Source organism: Calonectris borealis, chromosome 4, assembly GCF_964195595.1.
Source record: "Calonectris borealis chromosome 4, bCalBor7.hap1.2, whole genome shotgun sequence".
NCBI lineage: Eukaryota > Metazoa > Chordata > Aves > Procellariiformes > Procellariidae > Calonectris > Calonectris borealis.
In genome coordinates this window covers 50,124,245-50,144,827 of record NC_134315.1, presented here as the reverse complement: position 1 = coordinate 50,144,827, position 20,583 = coordinate 50,124,245, and the positions used below count along the sequence as shown (strand labels likewise).

The window sequence follows — 20,583 nt, the reverse complement described above, 5'->3', positions numbered from 1 at the left end:
TCATGCCACTTTACAGGAAGCTTTAACATTTCCTTAACTTTAAACCACAGGGTTGGGCACAGTGCTGAGTAGCGTCCTTACTCAACATGCTGCCCATTTGTCACACCTGGACACCATGCAGTTTTTGTACCACGTCCTCCCCCATGTTTAGCTGTGCCAATGGAAGATGCTACTGTCCACACTACAGAACCAAAGGAACAACCCATAGGAGAGTTTTTAAATCCACTTTAGGCAAAATTAGCTGGGTTAGCACAAATCACCCACTTAAATTGGCTAAGCTTTTCTGGCTGATTGCCCCACAGCCCACATGGGAGCTCTGCTGGCTCTAGTGAGGCCGTAACTGCCACCAAAGGGGCAATAGTAATCAGCCAGGGGGAGATGAAGGTTTCCAGTGGGATGGATTTTAGCCAAGTGAATGTCTGTCTACAACCTCCAGAATGTGATTTTTAATCAAAGTAGCGATACTAGCACAAGCAGTCATAGGAGGGCATTTACGGTGACAGAAATGCTTACGTCTGCTCTACGTGCGCTACAGATGTATTTTTTACAGCATACCTCCGTATTATCAGTAAAGCAAGGTTTGTGGGTAAAGGCAGTATTTTTCACTTCAAGTAATACAGTTGGGGCGAGGGGAAGGGGAGGAGAGCAAGAAGTTGAACTGACAAGGTTTCAGGTATGCTTCTGAGACCAGCTGGTCTGCTTTTAGGTATGCATCTGAGACTTTCTGGTTCCCACCGAGCAGAAAGGGTAATGTTAGTAATGCAGTTTGTCTCCAATGGGAAAGAAAGGGGTGAAACAAGGGGAAGAAAAGATTATAACATGCCATGAAGTCAATACCTCTTTATTGGTCCAGGCTCAATGCTTTGGAAAGCATTTTGTAGCTCTTCCTGGAGGGTTAGGACTGAGAGGGTCAGAGACAGTGTGGGTACTCTGAGAAATGTTAACCCACTGGTGTTTCTATCCTTCATCAGCTGTCAGAGCGCTCCATCTGTGCAAGGCGACTGCTTAGCCACCCCTGGGTGTCCCAAGGGGCTCGGAGCACTGCACGAAATGCACCAAATTCCAGGAGGAAGCCAGCAATTTGATGATCCTGTTACAAGGGCTATGCACTAGACCCATGCAGAGCTGTGCTAGCACGTACCAATTACCTTGTATTTCAGACAGTAAATTATTAACATGTATGTCTAAATGCAGAACACCTGTTCTCAGTTTGCACTTAGCCTCAAAATTTCCTGCTTCCATTTCAGGCCTGGAAGAGCGGCCCATATGCCCGAACGCTTGTCCCCCCTTCCCAGCTACAGTAATAGATCCAGTAGAAGACATACCAGCTCCAGACACAAACTTTGTTCAATTATCTCTTCAGATCATCTCAGCCAGTGCAGTACTACCCATATTGCTAGCAAGAGAATCAATTTGCATGTATATGTAAAGGGTTGGCTTCTGGCAAAGATTTATATAATTGTACATCATGTGAAGTTCAGTCGCAACATCAAAAGGAAAATTATTTTTCCTTTCATGAGATCTGGGATTTTACTGTTCGTTCACTCATTGGTTTTGGCAACAGCCCTGATCATGAACACAGTATACAATCCCACGGTTTTTTAAAAAATCCCACAAACCAAATCAGGAGATGCTAAAGGAAATGAACTGTAAAGTGGGGGCAGGAGGATAGTATCTAACATTTCTGCAAACAATCCATTTGTCACTTTCATGGATCAGGGTTAATTAATATTCTATAAAGGTCTTCCAAAAGCTGAATACCTCTCAAGTTCTGAATTCATGGGGCTGACCTTAGACTTTCTCAGAATGATTTTTAATGCAGTCTGTTATCAGCAAAACCCGTTTAAACACATGTCCCATCTGCCAGTACCCCATTTGCAAAAGAGCTTCTTATACTTGCAGACAGTAAAGCTTCTGCCTGCTTCCCTCTCTCCTCTAAATACCAGCTGTATGGTAATGAGCACAAACAGCTGAAAAATACTGCACAGTAACAAAGCTGGTACGAAGCGGGCAGAACAACGCTTCCACTCAATGAAGCAGTTGTAGCATGAATTTAGCAGATTAGCTATTGAACAGGGGTGGGGGGAGGTTTGGAAAGAACGTAAAGGGTCTGCACAGATAGCAAGAAAATGAAAAGAGACCAAAGGGGCACAAGCTACCAAAGAAAAGCCCAAATTCTAAAGTACTTTTGTTGAACTGCGTGAACCAATTCTTCAAATTTTCTAAGGCTTGTTCCTCGCGTACTAATGATATGCCAAATGCTATTCTGATCATTTGCAAGTTCAGTTAGTTTTAAAGGAGGCAACTTGTTAATGAAAGTTTTCCATTCATTAACAAATCTCTTCATCGGTTGGGGGTGGGGGAAGTCCTTAAGAACAGGAACACGCTCTCCTACTTCAGTTTCTGGTACCTTCAGCATGTGTGACCCACAAGCACCATATTACCTTTTTGCATAATAGCCCTCTCAGGCTATCCATTTTTGTAAAGCCATTTTTTAAAATGCTGACAACATCCATGCTACCCTCCAGTCACTGACAAGCTTTTTAAGCAGTGAGCATAAAAGACACTTGCTTTTAAGAAAATTTGTGCACAACTGCATTCAGCTGATGTGCATACAAGGCATGTAGTTGAGTATTTGTTTATGGAAGTACGTAATTAGATGTACGCTGTTTGCATAAAGTCTAAAAATTGTGCATGTACTTTTGCACTTGAAATTGCATGCATCTGTCTACTGGCAGATGTGAAAGATGCATGCAGTTTTGACACATAAAGCTGACGTGAAAATACATGACTTTTTTCTTGTTCGTGATTTCCCAATGGCATCTACAGTGTTACTGTTGCTTTTGAAGAATTGGAGCCTAACGCTTTCTAAGAAAAACATGGAAAAAGACGATGTATTGACAGTGCCCAAACAAGTGCTCTGTCAGAAGTTTGATACATAGGGCTTTGTTTTTTTTAATTCCTAATTTAAAAGCTTTACTGTTTCAATCCTTCAGCTCCTAACATTTGTCTTTTGTGACAAGTAAGGTGAGTAAGATATTTTTCAAAAATTCATCTAGTAAGACATACTGCAATAAAAACACTATATTGCTTCTAAAAGTAGTGAAGAGTGAAACCCCCCCATTTGGGGGGAAAAAATACATTTACCTCCAAGGTCATCATAATGCAGCTACTAAGAAAACACACATAATCTTTTAACCTTTATACATCACACTTGGTTAAACAGAACACACATACAAAACTGGCTGTGTTACTGGCTTCTTTTCGCTGGTGATCATAGAATAAACAAAAAAAGAGAAAGCAATTTTCTCAGGGCATGAAAGAGCTTGTCATGTGGCTATACAATGGCATTCTCAAATGACATTTTTATTGTTCATGTCTATCATAAACCTGTAATAAATAGAAGAAAAAAAAAATCACTATTAAAGTTCACTGGATGTCTCCACCTAATTTCAAATTTTAATGTAGGTCAAATCTATTGTATTTAAGTTAAAGAACGTGTACTTTGATCTTTCCTGGAGAATTCTAGCACACATTTCAAAATATTTTTCATATTTTAAGCACCTTAAGGAATTAATAAAGAGTTTATCAAAAGACAAAACAAGTAACAGACATTTTGAACATACAGAGATGCATAAAATATTAACCAATTATTAATTAATCATAAACCACTTATTGGCTTAAAAAGTGTTAATATTCAGTCTATATATTTATTATCAGTCATTAAAATTATCAGTGGTTCCCATAATTTTCTGTACTTAAAAATTATCATAAATATCACTCTTAGTTTTTACTTTTTAATCTGTTCTCTGAATTGTTTAATGTGCACCAGAATGAAAAATGTTTTCTTAAAAACACTAAGTAAATGAAAGTATTTTATTATGAGAGAAGATACAATACTTTATCAATGGAAAAATTATCTGCCAAAATGACTTTGGTTCTTTCCAGATATATGTATTTCTTCAGCTCATCAGCACTCCAGGAGGAAGGAATATGATACTATAGAAGTGCTGTATCTAGATGGTGTTTGCTATGCTCCTAACGTTTCCCTTGCTTGTTATCTTTAAAGGAGCCTGAGCTTCTCAATATCATTATTTACCTTTTCACACTATGGTCCTGATACACAGACTGGGGTGCTAAAGCAGAGTCAATGAACAAGGGAAGCCCCACTTATTCTGGTAGATTTAAACTTGAAAGGTGCAAGATTTTGCATGTTCCATGTTCCATATGAAATCTTCTAAAATTCAATGTTTTGCTACTTAGAAACAAAATTAGACATTCACAGAAACAAAACCAAAGTTGTCTACAAAAAAAACCTCAACATAAAAATTTCAAAAATATGACACAGTATGCAAGAAAAAGCTTGCCATTGAAACTGGCAGAGCTACATTCACTCATTCCTAAAATGTAACCTCAAAATCTTCATTATTATATCATTTGGACAGAATACCAACGACACCAACCAGAACACTGTCATAAGAAAAGACTGGAGTGAACGTTGGCTCTGTTGATAAAGCAGTGACATCAGAAGTAATCACAGAATCACAGAAAGGTTTGGGTTGGAAGGAACCTTTAAAGATCATCTAGTCCACCCCCCCTGCCGTGGGCAGGGACATCTTTCACTAGATGAGGTTGCTCAAAGCCCCGACCAGCCTGACCTTGAACACTTCTGATGGTGGGGCATCCACAACTTTTCTGGGCAACCTGTTCCAGTGTCTCACCACCCTCATAGTAAAAAATTTCTTCCTTACATCTTTTCTTCCTTATATCTAAGGCTTATATTTATAATCGTTGTTTCAGACCATACATCCCAAGGTGATGACCCTTCTGTTTGTGATGGTGGTTTCAAGAGACACTGACACAGTGCCTGCTTTGCATACCAACTTATTCTACTTGAGAAAAATGTATCTGGCATCTCCAGTAGTTCTGTTCTGCAGGGTCTCAAGTAATGCATATACAATGGCTGCCATTAACAAGAAAAATGTACTTCAAATGTACTTTAATATCCAAAGTTAAAAAAACAAAGACGGAATCAAAGTTGCTTTGTCGATACCCTTTATATTTCAAGCCTAGCTGTACTTTGCCAGCACTTGTCCATACTCTTCAAGTGCTTCTAGCACATGGAAACCTTTAAACACTAACAGTCTTGAAAAAATACTGAATATTATCTATATTCATGAGTACAAACAGTATTGAGGAGAAAACAGTGACTCATTTTAAACAAGAATGATCTTAACTGTATTGACATTTCTAGGATATTTCTTTAACTTAAAAGGATTAACATACTTCCCTTACAAGTAATGCATGTACACACAACGGATAAAATAATCATATTTCAAATCATGATCTTCCAGAGCAGATTGAAAAGATGAAAAGAGAGGAAGATGTATAGACAGCACTACACTGCCCCTTCACGTCCACTACAGAAACAACACCACAAGCTGCATGATGTGAAAGAATTCACTGAAAATTAACGTGGTAACTATGTTAAACTGTAATTTTCTTAAATTTTTATATTTTACAGCCCCCTCACCTCCCCCCAAATACAACATACAGACAATGGAAGAGAATTAGAATAAAATTGAACTTTTACTTCAGTGGAAAACCCACTTTTTTTTACTTTGATATTCATAGTTAGGCCTTTCTCTTAAAAAAAGGTATCAATTTTCCACCTTGATTACATGGTGGATTACAATTTAGGAATAAAACCAATTCAGTTAAATTTAACATTTCTCTGGAAAAAAAAACCAGACAACATACGAAAATGGATATACTTAGCCATGACAGAAAGTTTTAAGTTAAGAACGGAACAATAAAACTTCCATCAGAATCAACTCTTAATGGCATGAGAAATTGTTTATGAATATCTAAACTATTTCATACTTCTTATAAATTCCCTCAACTTTTAAAATAATACAATTTTCCCCCAACTGTCCTGTTTCTTCTGATTTAAAATTCAATTAATACTTTGCTTGTAATTTAATGTTAAATTTGTTGTTCTGATTGGTGTATAGGTTTTATTTTCAGGTAGCATTAAGTAGAACATCAGTCAGAAACTTCAGATTGCATAAAAAAAGGTGTCCCATATCTCCATAAGGCACGTCCCTCAGAGTAACATCAGCACATGCACAGGCAGACAAGTCCGCTGTATATATAAAAGCATTAAGCAAGATGTTCCTCAAGTCAGGAATAAAGTTTTCCAAAGAGTAATCTAATAGTTTCTTAATTTGTCACTGCTTTGTTGACTTAACCTTCTCGTAGAGACTGTACTTTGAGAACAATTAAAAAAAAAAAAAAAAAGAATCAGTATATATTTACACCTTGTGGCCAAGATATGAATATGGAGTCATGGATCATTTCTACAAGTCTTGGGAGGGTGATAATATGTTTTCTGGGAAAACATAACTAGAAAATTGCACAGAAAATGAGGCAGCTGGCATCTTCATTTGGTTTGCAAGTAGATACCTAAAACTACAAGCACACAGTATTTCACAAGTACATGGCACATTCACGTAACTTGAAAACCTTTACTATGGGGAAGGTGAACTTTATTAATAAATAATTCAATCTTCTAATGCATAAACTCTCATCCCCCCCTCCCCTTTCTTCCCCTCTCTTCATTACTAATGATATTAGTTTTGGATAACCTTCTTGCTGGTTTAATCTCTCAGCCTTTTCAAAAGTAAGAACTTAAATCAAATACAAAAGCAAGAATTGCATTATAATTTATTTTCTAGTGTGAGTAAATTTGTATTTTCTACCTCTGCAATGCAGCAGAGCTATTCAGTTTCAAACTGAATACTAATCTTGAGAAATCGAGGCACATTAGTCCAATCTTCATACTGTTCTTAAACTACATAAAAGACAGGAAGATTTTGCGATTCTATTGTGAAGAAAAAATAAAGGAATAACAGAACGTATTACTTTTCTGTGTGTTCTACAGACATGTGGCAAGACAAAAGTATAAGAAGCTATTTTCTATTTCAATAGCCGTAGCTTGCTTGCACTTGAAAACAGTTAGTAACCAAAAAAATAAGAGGAGCAAAGCACGATATGAGTAAATTTATTACATTAATAAACAAATTTCTTAGGTTTTATTAAAATTAATAGTGTCTGGTTGTGCATAGGACTATATGTTATAGTTAGCATTTCCATCCAGACCTGCTAGGATAAGTCTTTTGCTATTTTAGAATTATTATTACTCATTCATGTTAATAGGAAAAAATATGTATGTTCATACCATTTGTTCAGATAAACTACCTAACATATTTTCATCTCCAGAAATTTATGGATGACTTTTCTGCAGAAAATCCATCAAATATAGAAATAAATGGCAGAAATTAAGTTCTGGCTCTTTTCAGTTCAGCTTTCAGTATTAGAAAAGGGAGAAATTCAGCTTTTTTTCCTTAAGAAACTGGTCTTTGTAGAAAAGATTACTACAGTAACTTGGGGATTTCCCCAGTATTATGAAATCCCTCTCAAGCCAGAACAAGAACTTGCAGCTAGAGCTTCCTCCTAGCCCTTCCTACAATATGATAAATTGGCATAAAAGAGGTGCAAGATGACAAGGACCTTACTGAATGTCATTGTGATCCAAAATTATATTTTTCATTATGAAAACAAAATGGGGTACACAATGAGACCAAACCATTATATCGCACAGAGGCAAACACATTTTTTTAAAAACTAGCATGGCAAAATTTGCCATTTTTTAAAATTTATGCTTAAAATATTTCATGTGCTATAAATGTTTATACGATACATAAGATAAGCATAGCCTTAAGTAGAAAATGTGCCTTAGAAATCTCTTTTGCTTATAAAATATCCTAAATCTGTTCTGTCCATTACATTGGTATGGTAACTCTAAAATGGTATCCCAGAGTTCTTCCTTCTATGTGCTCTTTATTAAATCCATTTTAGACATGCTATAATTCACAAGAACATCATAAATGTGTCTCTGGGTCAGGCTAAAAAAATCCATCTAGCTTAGCAGAGTCTGCTGATAATTTAATTTTCATCATAGACTAAACCCATGTCTATTAGATTATTCAAGTCACCTGCATACAAGTACAACTTTTTCAAGGAGGAAGAGGAAAAAATAAGTTGGATTATCAACAGTTATGAAAAAAGGGTGCAAAACAGTTCTCCGAATGACGTGTTTTGGAAATTTATGCACTGAGAGACTTCAAACTTCAGTGCAATTTGCATCCTTCACAATAATGGTAAAAAGGACATGTAAAGACGATCACCCGGTTTTTGAACTTACAGCAACCCCCCCCATCAAATTTTACATTATTATTACTGTAGCTTTGTGTGTCTACAGATATACTATGTATTTAAGAATCCAGCTTACAAGGAGTTTTTACACAGCTTCTTCACCAAGGTCAGGGTAGGGCATCCCCTCACTAACAAACTGTTACAAGAAATAGTTTCTAATAAAAAAAGATCATAAATAATGGCATGCTAGGCATAGCAAAAATCCATTTTTCCATAACCATAAAGATAATATCCAAAGGACTCTCCACTAACAATGGGAAAATGAAATTCAAGCTTTCTCTTCTGACTACATGCAAGTAGAAACAAGGGGACTTAAAAGACAAGACAGTTGTTTTATAATAAATCTTGAAAAACAGTTATTACAGTTATTTCAGTGACAATATCTGGGCCATTATGTATTTTATTTTCTCCTCTGCCTAGTCATATGTTTTTTTACACGAAAGTGTCGATCACCATACTATATGGGATCTTTCCCTTAAAACACTCATTCTGAGCTTTGAAGTGAAGCTGGCACTGAAGGGAACCACCATGAGCTCTTTGGGGGTTTCTCCTCTATGAAAGAGGTTGCTACTTACAACTTCAGTATCAGATAACTGAAACGTTTTTGATTAAGAACAGGGGATTGTATTTCTATCATACTGGTGGCACCTTGAGGTCAGATCTCTGTAACTACAACCAATCCAGCTTTGACTCTGTAAGCAAGGCATAAAACAAGATTAAAAAAGGAACTACGGCATAGTTTGGCTGACCAACACTCGGTGTCAAGTCTTCTTTTTATGAAATGAATAGATTCTCAAACAAGTCATGATATATTCTTTCTCAAGAGTATATTCTTGGTCGAGAGACTTCACTGTATAATCTACAGTGTCACTTTTTAAAATGATGTAAAGTTCTTGTCAACTGGGACTGCCACCCTGGGAGTATTAAAAAAATACTTCAATACCTTCTACCACTACAAAAATTTTCTGTTTTGCTGACATGCGTACACAGAAACAGCCACATTTTTAGCAATGCAGCTCTGGCTGCTTGGTACTATAGCAGTTCATTTTTCTGTTCTGTCTTTTGTCAGTCTCACTTTCTGTGTATCTCATGTCATTTGTAACTAACGAAGCAATGCTCTATCTACGACACAAGCCTCGACTGGTGTGGCACTGCCTGGCTTTCTCCACCCTGTGATAACTATAATATTGCTAAACAGTCTCTGAATTTGAAGCATCCACCAGAGAAGCAGAAAATGCCATTTCCCTTCAAGCAACCATTGTAAAGAAACTAAATCACTGCATTAAGACCACACAAAGTGCAGCTCAGGTTGCATCTGTAGATAAGCTGAATCTCTTGAATTTTTATTTAGAGTAATCTATCAAATGCTCCTGACTACTTCCAATTTTGCTTTCAGGTGAGAATCAGATTTAGGGATTTTTGAATTTTTATGAAAATAAACACGGCTGTAAATCGGAGCTCAAACATCCTCATTCATAAATGAAGAAAAAAAGCACATTTTACACTTTAAATGTAGTCGTGATTTCTCAATACCTAATGAACTGTGTTTACAAAGTAGTGCCCTCAAATTCTCTTTTCAGAGAGTCTCTGTGCAGCAGTATTTCATCTTCCTGCCTACACCTTCTGTTACTTCTGTATGGAAAAACTGTCCTTCTCTAAATCTTGATCGAATGAATACTAACTATTTGGACCCAATGAGGTAAACACATTTTCAGAAGCAAAATTACACTTTCAGAAAAAATTAATATCTCCCAGACAATTTTTCCCCAAATTAAATATATATACATGTATATACTGCAAAATAGGTTAATTTCAATTATCTCCAGTTCCATTTGTATATTGAAAATTTCTTATCGTACTTCGTAAAGAAATATATACAATTTTACTTAAAACAGGACAGCAAAATCTGAAGAAGATTTCAGTTTGAGACCATTTATTAATAAGCAAGCTACACTGATGCAACAACTGAATTTTACGTCCACAAAACCAAATGCATTCCTAAAACCTCACTAGTATGGAAACTTGACAGAAGAGAAAAGTGGAAAGGATCACAGGACTTTCAAGAGGTCTCCCCTCTCAGTGGAAATTATACTATTCCCAATGGGATTAGGACAGGATGGAGTTGTCTCATCTGCCTTTGCCTTTGTGCTAGATGCCTCTTAGACCAGGGACTAATCTGAACATCATGAGTGTCCAGTTCTGGAAATATCTTTTCTGTACCATCTGAGAGACTTTTAACTTCTTGCAACCTGACATATGGCCAGCATTCAATACAAGTATTTTTTCCATTTCAGTTTAAAGAAACTTAAAGAAATTTTTTCCATTTCAGGAAAGAAACCACTCCTGCTTTTCCGAGTCAAGCAAGGAAAGACAGGCGTTCTTAGCAGCAGCTGTTTGCAAGTTTGGAGATTATGACAGCAGCCGTCCATGAGGTGAAAGAAACAGGGAAAGGAAGGATATAAGGCAAGATTACCTTAGTTTCCAGATTTGTTTATAAAGCTATTGCTTACAACTACACCCTGGTTCTTGTCTCCCCTCTTGTGTCTACAGAATAGAAACTGCGTACTGAAGGTAAGCTGGGAGAATTTTTTATTCCATTATTCTTTTTAAGACGTGAGGAGCAAAGGACTGGAGAAAGCAAAAAAGTTTCCTTATTTATAATACATTAAAAGACAATATGCAAGGTTTTCCCCATCTAATATTCTTCCTATTGAAAACTGAGCTCTTGTTTATACTGAAAAAAATCTGGTTACTTTTAAGTTAGAATATAAGATTATATAAAGGGAAAGAGAAATGAAAAAGGAAGAACTTAAGGTTTGTTCTGTAGGGTAATAGAGGTAAATTTGCTAATTAGTCTATTTGTGAAAACCCTTAATGAAGGCACACCTAAAACAGGCCAGATAAAGCCTTTGTGTTTGCTATGGTTTTTGATATATCTGTGATAGATACACATAATCAAGGGCAGAGTCTTACGAAGCAGCACTGCTGCTACTTATTGGCAAGAAGCTAGAAGGAAATCTTACAACTTTCCCTGAAAGAACAGCATCTATATCTGTGTATTCTGAGGATTGTTATTAAGTAGTATTAGATAACGAGATGCTGTGACTCCCCAATTCTGAATGGAAGAAGAAAGGAAGCAATTACCTACTAGCTTTAATATTGCATGCTACGGAATGAAAATTATATACTATATTTTAAAAATAGGCCATGAAGTTCACAAGCACTGCCAAAGGAATTCAGAAGTTCAGAAAGGTTTTTAGCATATTTATAAGTAGCAACTGACATTCTTTTAGAAATACAAAGATGGTTGCATATATTAGGTTTTTAATAGGGCAACAGCTTTGTGATCCGTGTCATTACATGCTTTGGAATGCCACATACAATATCTGGCACTCTGATTCTTCAACGACAACATACATTTGTATGTCCTCTCTTCTGGAATGCACACTGACTTTTTGTTCTTTGAGAGAAAATTTAAAAAGCTTATTGATAATGCTGAGCTAATTTAAAAATTGGAATGAAATAGTTGGACAATACTCTCTTAAGGTACATACAATACAGAGGGGGCCACGTTTGGGAAAAAAAGACCATTTATTCAATTGCTTTCATTTTGTTGGCTACTTTGCAGCAGTAATTATTTTCCCCCTTAATTTCAGTATTTGTTTTAGAAATAAACTGGAAACATCTATAAAGGAATACAGTCTCTACGAAGGCCCAATGTTTGCATTTAATTCCCTTTCTCCACCACCTCCTTCCTCTTTTCCCCCAAATTTGTCTCCTAGTAAGCTAAAAAAAAGGCAATACTTCAGAATTTCAACAGTTTAGTCTCAAGACTCCATAGAATATTCATTCCCCATATGTCCACATACCATCAAGACATGAACTATTTCTCGAAACTCTGTAAAGAAGTTAAAACTCTAGTGAGGAGAGATCAAACCCTCAAATTTGTGCTACATTACAAGAATACAGAAAAAAATGGACGAAGAATAAAGTGTGTGTCCTACGTCGCCTTACAGCAAGGATTTTCTTGCATGAAATAGGTGTCCTGACTTCATGGTTCTGAAGGCTAAGCAAAAAGGTAATATGAAATTAAAATTACAGAAACAGTGGAAAATAGTTTAAAACTACTACTTAGTCTATGTCTTTATTTTTCAATAATTGTCTTACATTTCACCCCACTGAGGTTTGATTTGTGTCACCGCAAGTACCTTTGCAAAAAAGATTCTCTTTACCTTCTTCCAAATACATGAATATACAAATACTGTACTCTATGCATACACTTGTTAAACTATGTAAAAAAAATTTACACATCTTGGTGTTTATATCATGAAGATTAGAGTTACCTCTTCATAGAGAAGACAGTTCGATTTAAAGGTTTTTTGCTCACTAACATTGTTCATGCTTAAGCAGTGCAAATCTGAATTACAAATCTTAAAATCACCAAGAAAATATGAGGCCTTAGGGCCAATTATTAAATAACATGTTTCAATTTTTGTATCAACATACATATGCAAAAGACAGACAATGCTGAGCAAATAAACACAGATGTCTCTTGAAAGATTAGTTTTATTAGGCTTGCAGTACCTATTATGACTGGGTAACTATGCCTGAATAACCTCAGGGGACATAAATTGTCTACTGAAGCCCTAAGAATATGCTGAAAATTTTCAGCAATTATGAATTCATATGGTCTACGCGTCCACTGCGAGGAGCTGCCAACGTTACCTGTTTCTATAAACTAGGTCCCCCACATCAGAAAGGCACTCCAAATTAGTGGAGAGAGGTGCAAATTATGATTTTTAATATTCCTGCACTTCGGTGACCAGACAGAATTTTTACTGCAGGTTTCCCTCTGTATCAGGAAGAGAGAAAGAGAGAAGTCGGGGTGGGTGGGTAAGTGTATGCGTGGTGGTCGGAGTGAAGGTTTCCACACCTGCCTCTCCTCACTGCCACGTTTTCAGGAATGAATTAATTCCTTGAGGATGTCTTAGATGTCTTCAAGCTTTTATTTTCTCCACACACCAGAAAGAATATGTTACTTCTGATACAAGCTCTTCCTAAATGGAGAAAAGTAAGGCTGGACCTGCTAAACACGGCCATAAACAGACAAATATGCAGTATTTCTGGACATGTAAAACATTCACTTGTGTGCTCAAAATTAAAACGGGCCAGCACTTCAGAACAGGAAACTATTTCCTCTTGACCCTCTCAGAAGTTTGGATGCCTTTCAGAAATCTCAAGACTGGCGCAGGGCTTAGTGCTGTGCCTGCAAGACAGCTGCATCTGGATACAACCCCTTAGGGGAATGCACAGGACAAACCAAGGAAGGCAGGTTGAACAGATGTAATAAACTGAGGCAGTGCCAGGTCCAGAAAGTGATCCACGTTCATCAGATGCTCCAAAGAAATTTCACTCAGTAAGGCAGCGCAATCTGCAGGCCATTTGGAAAGCTAACTTTAGTTATGCCAACAGATCTCAGGGAAACCCACCATCACCCTCACAGCTTGGTCCCAGGCAGTTCAAGCTGCCGCCTCTTCTTCTTCTGGGAGGGAATGGCTACAACTCACTGAAGTTTTCCCCATGATAACCAGCTCTTTAGAGAAATTTACAGCAAAATAATTTGACAATTAAATGGAATAATTCCAACAAAATTACAACAAACTTTCTCTAACCCATGAGGGGGGAGGGGTGTCTTAAAAACATCAAACAAACCAACCCTAAAATGAATCTACTTTTACAATTTTAATCCACATAATATTACATACGAATTAGGCACCGACCAAAATGGCTGCTGTTACTATTCTAATCCATTTTCTTTCTCAAGTGAAGAAGTACTGCTATAGACATATGTCCTTAATAAATCTGGAAATTAATTTCAGCCCTCACATTAATTGCAATTAGTGTCAAATTTTTATAGTGCAAAGTGACCTCAACACATAATGATATTTCAAACATGATGAGAAAACTAACAATTTCTATCAGAAGCAATTTTATACCATTAGATAAATCTCAGTCAGAAATAGCACAGACACCACAGATCCTGCCATAGGCTAAAGGGATGATGTAGCCTCACTTTCTTTAATTTGTACAATTAGGTTTTTTGCCATGTGCAGTGTCTATTAAATAATCTTACTTATTTCTCGCATCAGCGTGAATGGAAACTGCAAATAGGTGGCAAGCTTACATGTCTAATACATGAAACAAACAGAAGATTCTTATTGTTTAAAACAAACACATTTCTCCCAAAAAAGAAAGGTGCACAAGCATCTATTCCAGATGCTATTCAAAAGAAAAGAATTGGTATCAACTATGAGAGTTTATCATCTGCCTGGAGAGTAAGCGAGGGTAAGAAGTGGAAATTGATTGCCATGTAATATTTTAATACTTAATTTATTATACTTAAACCTAAATGCATGTATTTTAAAAATTAATTAATAGATGCAGTAGCAGCTGTATTTTTATATTTCTTCAGCCTGCTGGCTTATCTGGTTCTATTAGGAAATATTAGACTAGTCAGCTGCAGATAATTCCTCGTTTCATTAAAGGAGGCGCGTGGGCAAGAAGGGCTTCCCAGAACTGCACGCAGCACAAGCAGACAGACAAAGGACAGGAACACTGTGGGTGTAAAAAGGCAGGAAAGAAAAGAGAGATGCTTTAGAAAGCTATGCGGACAGAACAGTCACTAGACAGTAGAGAACTTGTTTGATAGCTTGGTATCTAGACAGGATTTGGAGAATGGGAGGCAAAAGAAGGGAAGACTGCGAGGCCATGAAGAAATTCATGGTAAGAATTCAGTCTGAAATGTCATTGACAACGAACCATAGGAGAAATGCAAGACGGAATGTAGTAGTGCTGCAAATATGTTAAAATTGCAAACATTCTTGCCAGCTGCTGCTGTTATCATGAGAAGTAATCTTGTGTTAGGGTTTATTAATAGCAACATGCTTTGGAAGAGACTGCCATTTGTACTTATAGAACACTGTATCATGCAGATTGACTTAGAGAAACAAAATCTTAACTGTTTAAGTATAGTAGTAAGTCTACCTAAACACAGGGTAAGTAGGGGAAAAAAATGGTGCTAAAAACATACCAAAAATACCTTTGTAGCACCTCCATTGCTGTTCTTTTTCAATTTTCCGAAAGTAAAATTCTCTTGGGAGAATATCCTTAGAAAGAGAGCAGTATAGTGTCATCTACAGACTCCTGGCCTATGAGCCAAAGAACAATTTTCTGTTTCTAGCAGCTAACACTACATTCTGTTTCTATTCCCATTTTGTCTTCTGTCTTCCATCTCTACAAGCAGTAAGCTCTCTGTGCAGGGACAATTTTGCATAAAGCATTTAGGATGATATTATTATAATACGAATAGTAATATTTGTAAAATAAAGTATGCTTTTTAAACCCATGTCTCTATATATAAATGGGGGCATCTAAATAATGAGGAAAGATCCCACATGATACCATGTAAGAGCAGTATGCTGCAGCCAGTTACCTTCATTATATACTAGCTACATTATAAGCTGAAATATATGCTGACTACAGAAACTGGAGTCAAATGCAATTTTAGAAATTCCACAGGAAGGTACACATATTAAAATATCTGGTCTCAAATTTGCATGTATTTACATATTACAGATTCCTAAAATAAGCCTTTTACCTACCTGAGTTCTAAATACAAGTTGCCTCTTTTTCAAAATTTACAAATAAAATTCTATCTACTACCTTGCATATGCAAAGCAATGCAGCATATACAAGCTTAATAAACTATCTGAAATAATGAACCATCTGAAACAGAGAGGAGAGAAAGAAGCATGTTTTACTAATTACAACACAGAACATTTGTTGTCTTTGCCACATTCTTATACTATTCCCTGTAAAACAAAAACAATTCCCTAGCTCATAAAGAAGTTAAATACCTAGCATTTACCAAGTGTTATGAGTTCCTTTGATATTAAGTATAAAATAAGTTGGGTTAAGGAAGTATTGCTAAACTCAGATAATTCATAAGGAAAGAACATACATAGAAGAATAGATTTAGACTTTTAGTATCATTTATACATTTTAACTCATTCTTCTTCTCTCCTCCCTTTATGAATCAATTTAGGGTCAGCAGATCTTTGGTGGTCTTGCAATATATTAGAATATGATCTACAAAAAAAATGAAAAACACCGCACAGACAAATCTTACAATGTTTTGCCTACTACTTCAAAATGTTATGGTAGTAGCAAAGTTGTTAAAAACAAATTTACTGTATCGCCTTCTTGCACAGGATCAACATTTTCATATGACATACATAACCAGCAGTTCTCTTTCACAAACATGTATATTTGCAGCATGTTAAAAAAGTAGTACAGTTCGCAATTATCATCTGAATTTTTAAGAAAAATCATTACCCAACTTAGTGGATTGTATATTTTACTATTAAAATCATGTCCATTTGAGAGGCGAGTAACTAGAGAAGTTTTTCTGAAATGTGATCAAACTGCACATGACTACACAAGTGATCTGCAACCATCTCGATCCTCTTACCAAGAAACCTTGCAATCAAACTGGTTATTCAAAAAATATTTTAAGGAACACAACAAATCAAAGTACAGACTTCCTTGACTAAAAATAAATAAAGAAAGGGTAAAAGTCATGTCAACTCCAGTGTTGTTTTCTTGCCTTTTCAAACAACTGAGTAACATTATAAAATACCTGAATAGAATTTAGAAAGATAGTGCTGTTGTCCCTATGCAAAACTATATTTTCAAACAATTTTATCATGAAACGAAGATAAATAAATGTATTGGGAGCTGGAAAGAGCACAAAGGGAGAGAGAGGAAAAAGAGGCCAACTTTTAACAGAGGAAGAAGATCAATGAGAAGCTGTGGGGAGAAAGCAGGATTAGCAGTCCAAAACTAGGAGAAGGACGAGCGAGACAGAGCAAACCAGAGCCTCAAACAGAATTTGGAAGAAAAACACAAGACGAGCAGTGAAACTAGGAATGAGATGGGATCTTCGCTCTGAGGAGTGGAACTATTTAAACTGGCAAACTCATGATTCCCTGACAGTAACAGTTCACCACATAAGGAACGACAATTGATCGTTGTGATAAGTGGCAGAGATCCGAGAGCAAGACGCTAATGCTACAACCCTGCTTACGACTTGTCTGAGTGTCATTCTTGTTCAGTTCGACTTCCACTCAAAATCTGGGGAATGCCAGAACAAAGATTGCCAGTTAAAATTAATTTGCCCTCTTTGTGTTTCTGTATTTATAGATAGTCACGACACGGCAGAGCATTTTTTCCTCACAAAGGATCCTTTCCCCATACCTGAAAAAGATCTGTTCAGGAAATTAAAATGGCTTCATAGAAGGACAAAAAGCGTTTACTTAGCGATACAAGGGACTGCAAAAAGAGAAAAAGGAGATTCACGGTTAAGGCAATTAGGTTTCAAAGCAATAAATAAAGTTCCCCTCCGGCATGATCAATCAGTAAAGAGGCAGCTGGGTCAGTTTATGGCATCACTGCTGTCTCCCATTCCCTCTTTTCTTCTGCTGAATGCTATAACCTCCACAGCTTGAGACGATAAACCAGACAGACTTTAAGCAGATAAAGAGCTTTCACAAAGTCAGTCCAGCATGTTTGAATAGCTCAACGTGAATAACAATAAAGGTTTCTAAAGATATCTAAACAATTGGGCACAAAGGAGTAAAATTGCCCAGGCAACCTTCCTTCTGACACCTCCTGAAGGGAAGTGACTGACTGCAGAATCCTCATAACATTCTTTTAGCATCTTCACCCGTGCATCAGTCTGTAACAGACAGCACTACTCATTGCACAAGAAATAGAAGTTTTAAATGCATCAAAACCACAAAGAAAAACATTTTAGCTAGCATTAAATATAAATGAGTTTCCGACTGCTGCTTTTATCTTGGCCAGAAATAGGTAGAACAATTTAAATATAAAAGTGTTTCTCAAAGAGTCAGTATGGTGACAGAGGATCACTGAATATTCTGAAAAAGCGGTCTCTGGGAGTGCTATGACATGTGTTGCAGTGGAGGTTTGGAGGGAAAAAAAAAAACAAAAAAAACCCCAAAAAAACTACAACACCCCCTCCTCAAAACCCCAAGCAAGTTGTCAGAGGTTGTCCAGGTATTTTTGATTCAGTACAGTAGGTTGGACTAGATATGCACAGTGTAGCTAGCAATTTTCTTTTTTCCAGGGGACACAGGGAACAGCTGTTTGAACAGAAAACTACATGCTCCCTCCTACAAACGGCTATCTTAAGCCCAGAGCTTCTGTAACACTAACACCCCACAGAAGGGGAGGGGTAGACGAAAGAATACTTCTGCCTGTATCTATTTCTACAGAGCCATAAACACTGGCTACATCCAACTGTATCCATGGTTTTGAGGTTAAAAAAAAAAAAAGATGGATTTTGGTATGGCTTGGCAAACCTCTTGTAAGCATAGCCTAGAGACCTCAGGGCTCTTCAGCTGAGTCAGGCTGAACCACCCACCTTGAGTTGACCAGGTAACTGAGGATCTGTCCACTTCTTTTTCCACTTCTATGATTCCTATTTTATTCCCTTTCAAGTACGCTACAGAGTCAACTGGTTTGCAAGCAAAATGAAAGAGATAATTGCATTAAGAAGGAAAAAAAGAAGGGTGAAGAAGATAATTTTTAGACTGCCTCTGCTCCACATTGAGAAAATAAGTAACATACTGCTTTTCTTCAAGGCTATCACCTCACAGGAAGAACTTTTATTCCCCTTGTGAGAGGAGATGAAAGGCATGGGAAAAGCAGATTCAAAGTGGAGATACTGCAGATACTTAAAAAAAGAGAGGAAATAGTTCATTATTCAAGATTATTTATCTTCTAAAAGGAGTTACCCTCTAGGCAGAGTCTTACACAAGAACTTGCTCATTTCTGTAACTTCTCAGTATTCATTTCTTTCCACTCAAAACCATCTGCCATTTCAGTTAACTTCCTTCTGCGCGACCTCTGAAGTACTTCTGATTCCAAAGATCTTCCAAAACTGAAACTCCAAAAATAATAAAAGCAAGAAAACAAACACTATAAATTATAAGTTTAACAATGAAAAGTATAACCTCTATAAGGCTGGCTTTATTGTGAATATTTGGATATCCAGAGCAATGGACACACTCCTTTATAAGAAGCAAGCACAGGGGACAAGAACAAACTTCCTTTCATGTAGATATAAACTGATCAGTCCATGATCTGTACTTCCATTCGGGTGATAAATGCTAACATAAACAAGGCAATTTGAAGTAAAGGCTAAACCACCTTTGAAAGAAAGTTATTTCTGACTCCCCACTTCTTACCACTAGTGGCCATAATCCAAGTTCCCTGCCACAAAGCCCAGAACCAAAAGGTCTCTTGTAGAAGACGCAGGCATGTGGGAGTGCTCTGATTTGTCCAGTGACAGACTCTCAAGACTTCCTTAAGTTTTAGATTAAAAAAATATACACATATACATACGTATATATAAAAATATATATGCGCGCGCGCACACACACATGCACATTTTCACACTTTTTTTCTTGATCCTCTTCTGACAGTCTCTTCTTACCAAATGGTAAGAAATTCCAAGGGAAAAAGAGATTTTTTTTTTCCATTTTGTATTTAAGGGGAAAATAGTTTAGTTCTTTTTCATATTACTCAGGACCTGATCAAAAGTCAGCTGAAATACAGGGAAGTGTAAGACGGGACAACAAACCATTTCAGAGAAAACTGTCCATTAAGTAACTTCTTACTGTCATCCATAAAATAATGTGCTGTATTTAAGCAAGAAATATGATTTGTTGCAGAAAAATTCAGGACTACATTTCCCTGAAAAACTGAACGGATGGACTACTTGGTTAAACTGCTGGTGCAATCATTTACATAGATATGACTGACAATGAAAAGGGTGTTTTGGTTGTTTTAACACAGAAATGAAGGGATAAAGAAACAAGTCCAAATTCGTGAAGTTGTTCATACATAAGACACATTAGTATTTCAAATAAATTATTAGCGTATCAGTCAACCAGAGGAAGGAAAAGGAACTGGAGTCTCATTCCAATTGCTCTACCGTAGTAACAAACGGACCGATACCATATATACTGCATAAGACCAGTGGATGCTCTTATATATAAAAAACACAGGCTGGTATATAAATCAATGCTTAAATGCTTTGTCCTATGTTCACCTAACACACCTAAGTACATCTTACAGAGGGAAGCATTTCATTGATGAACTAAGTTGATGAATTGCCAAAATTTGGTCGGATACATTTTAAGGGTAAAACATATGCACATA

General features: G+C 36.7%; 1 protein-coding gene across 2 annotated transcripts in view; it reads right to left on the bottom strand.

Annotated features, from left to right (window-relative positions):
* FBXW7 (F-box and WD repeat domain containing 7) overlaps window positions 1-20,583 on the bottom strand; it is a 188,283-nt gene that overhangs the window by 59,089 nt on the left and 108,611 nt on the right. Inside the window, exon 3 of one of the 2 annotated variants that reach the window (XM_075149500.1) lies at window positions 17,636-19,300. The exons of the other annotated variant lie outside the window; for it this stretch is intronic. Coding sequence (XP_075005601.1) covers window positions 19,241-19,300 — 60 coding nt within the window. The 3' untranslated portion in view covers window positions 17,636-19,240. Of the gene's footprint in view, window positions 1-17,635; window positions 19,301-20,583 lie in introns of those variants that run through there. 2 annotated transcript variants of the gene reach the window in all.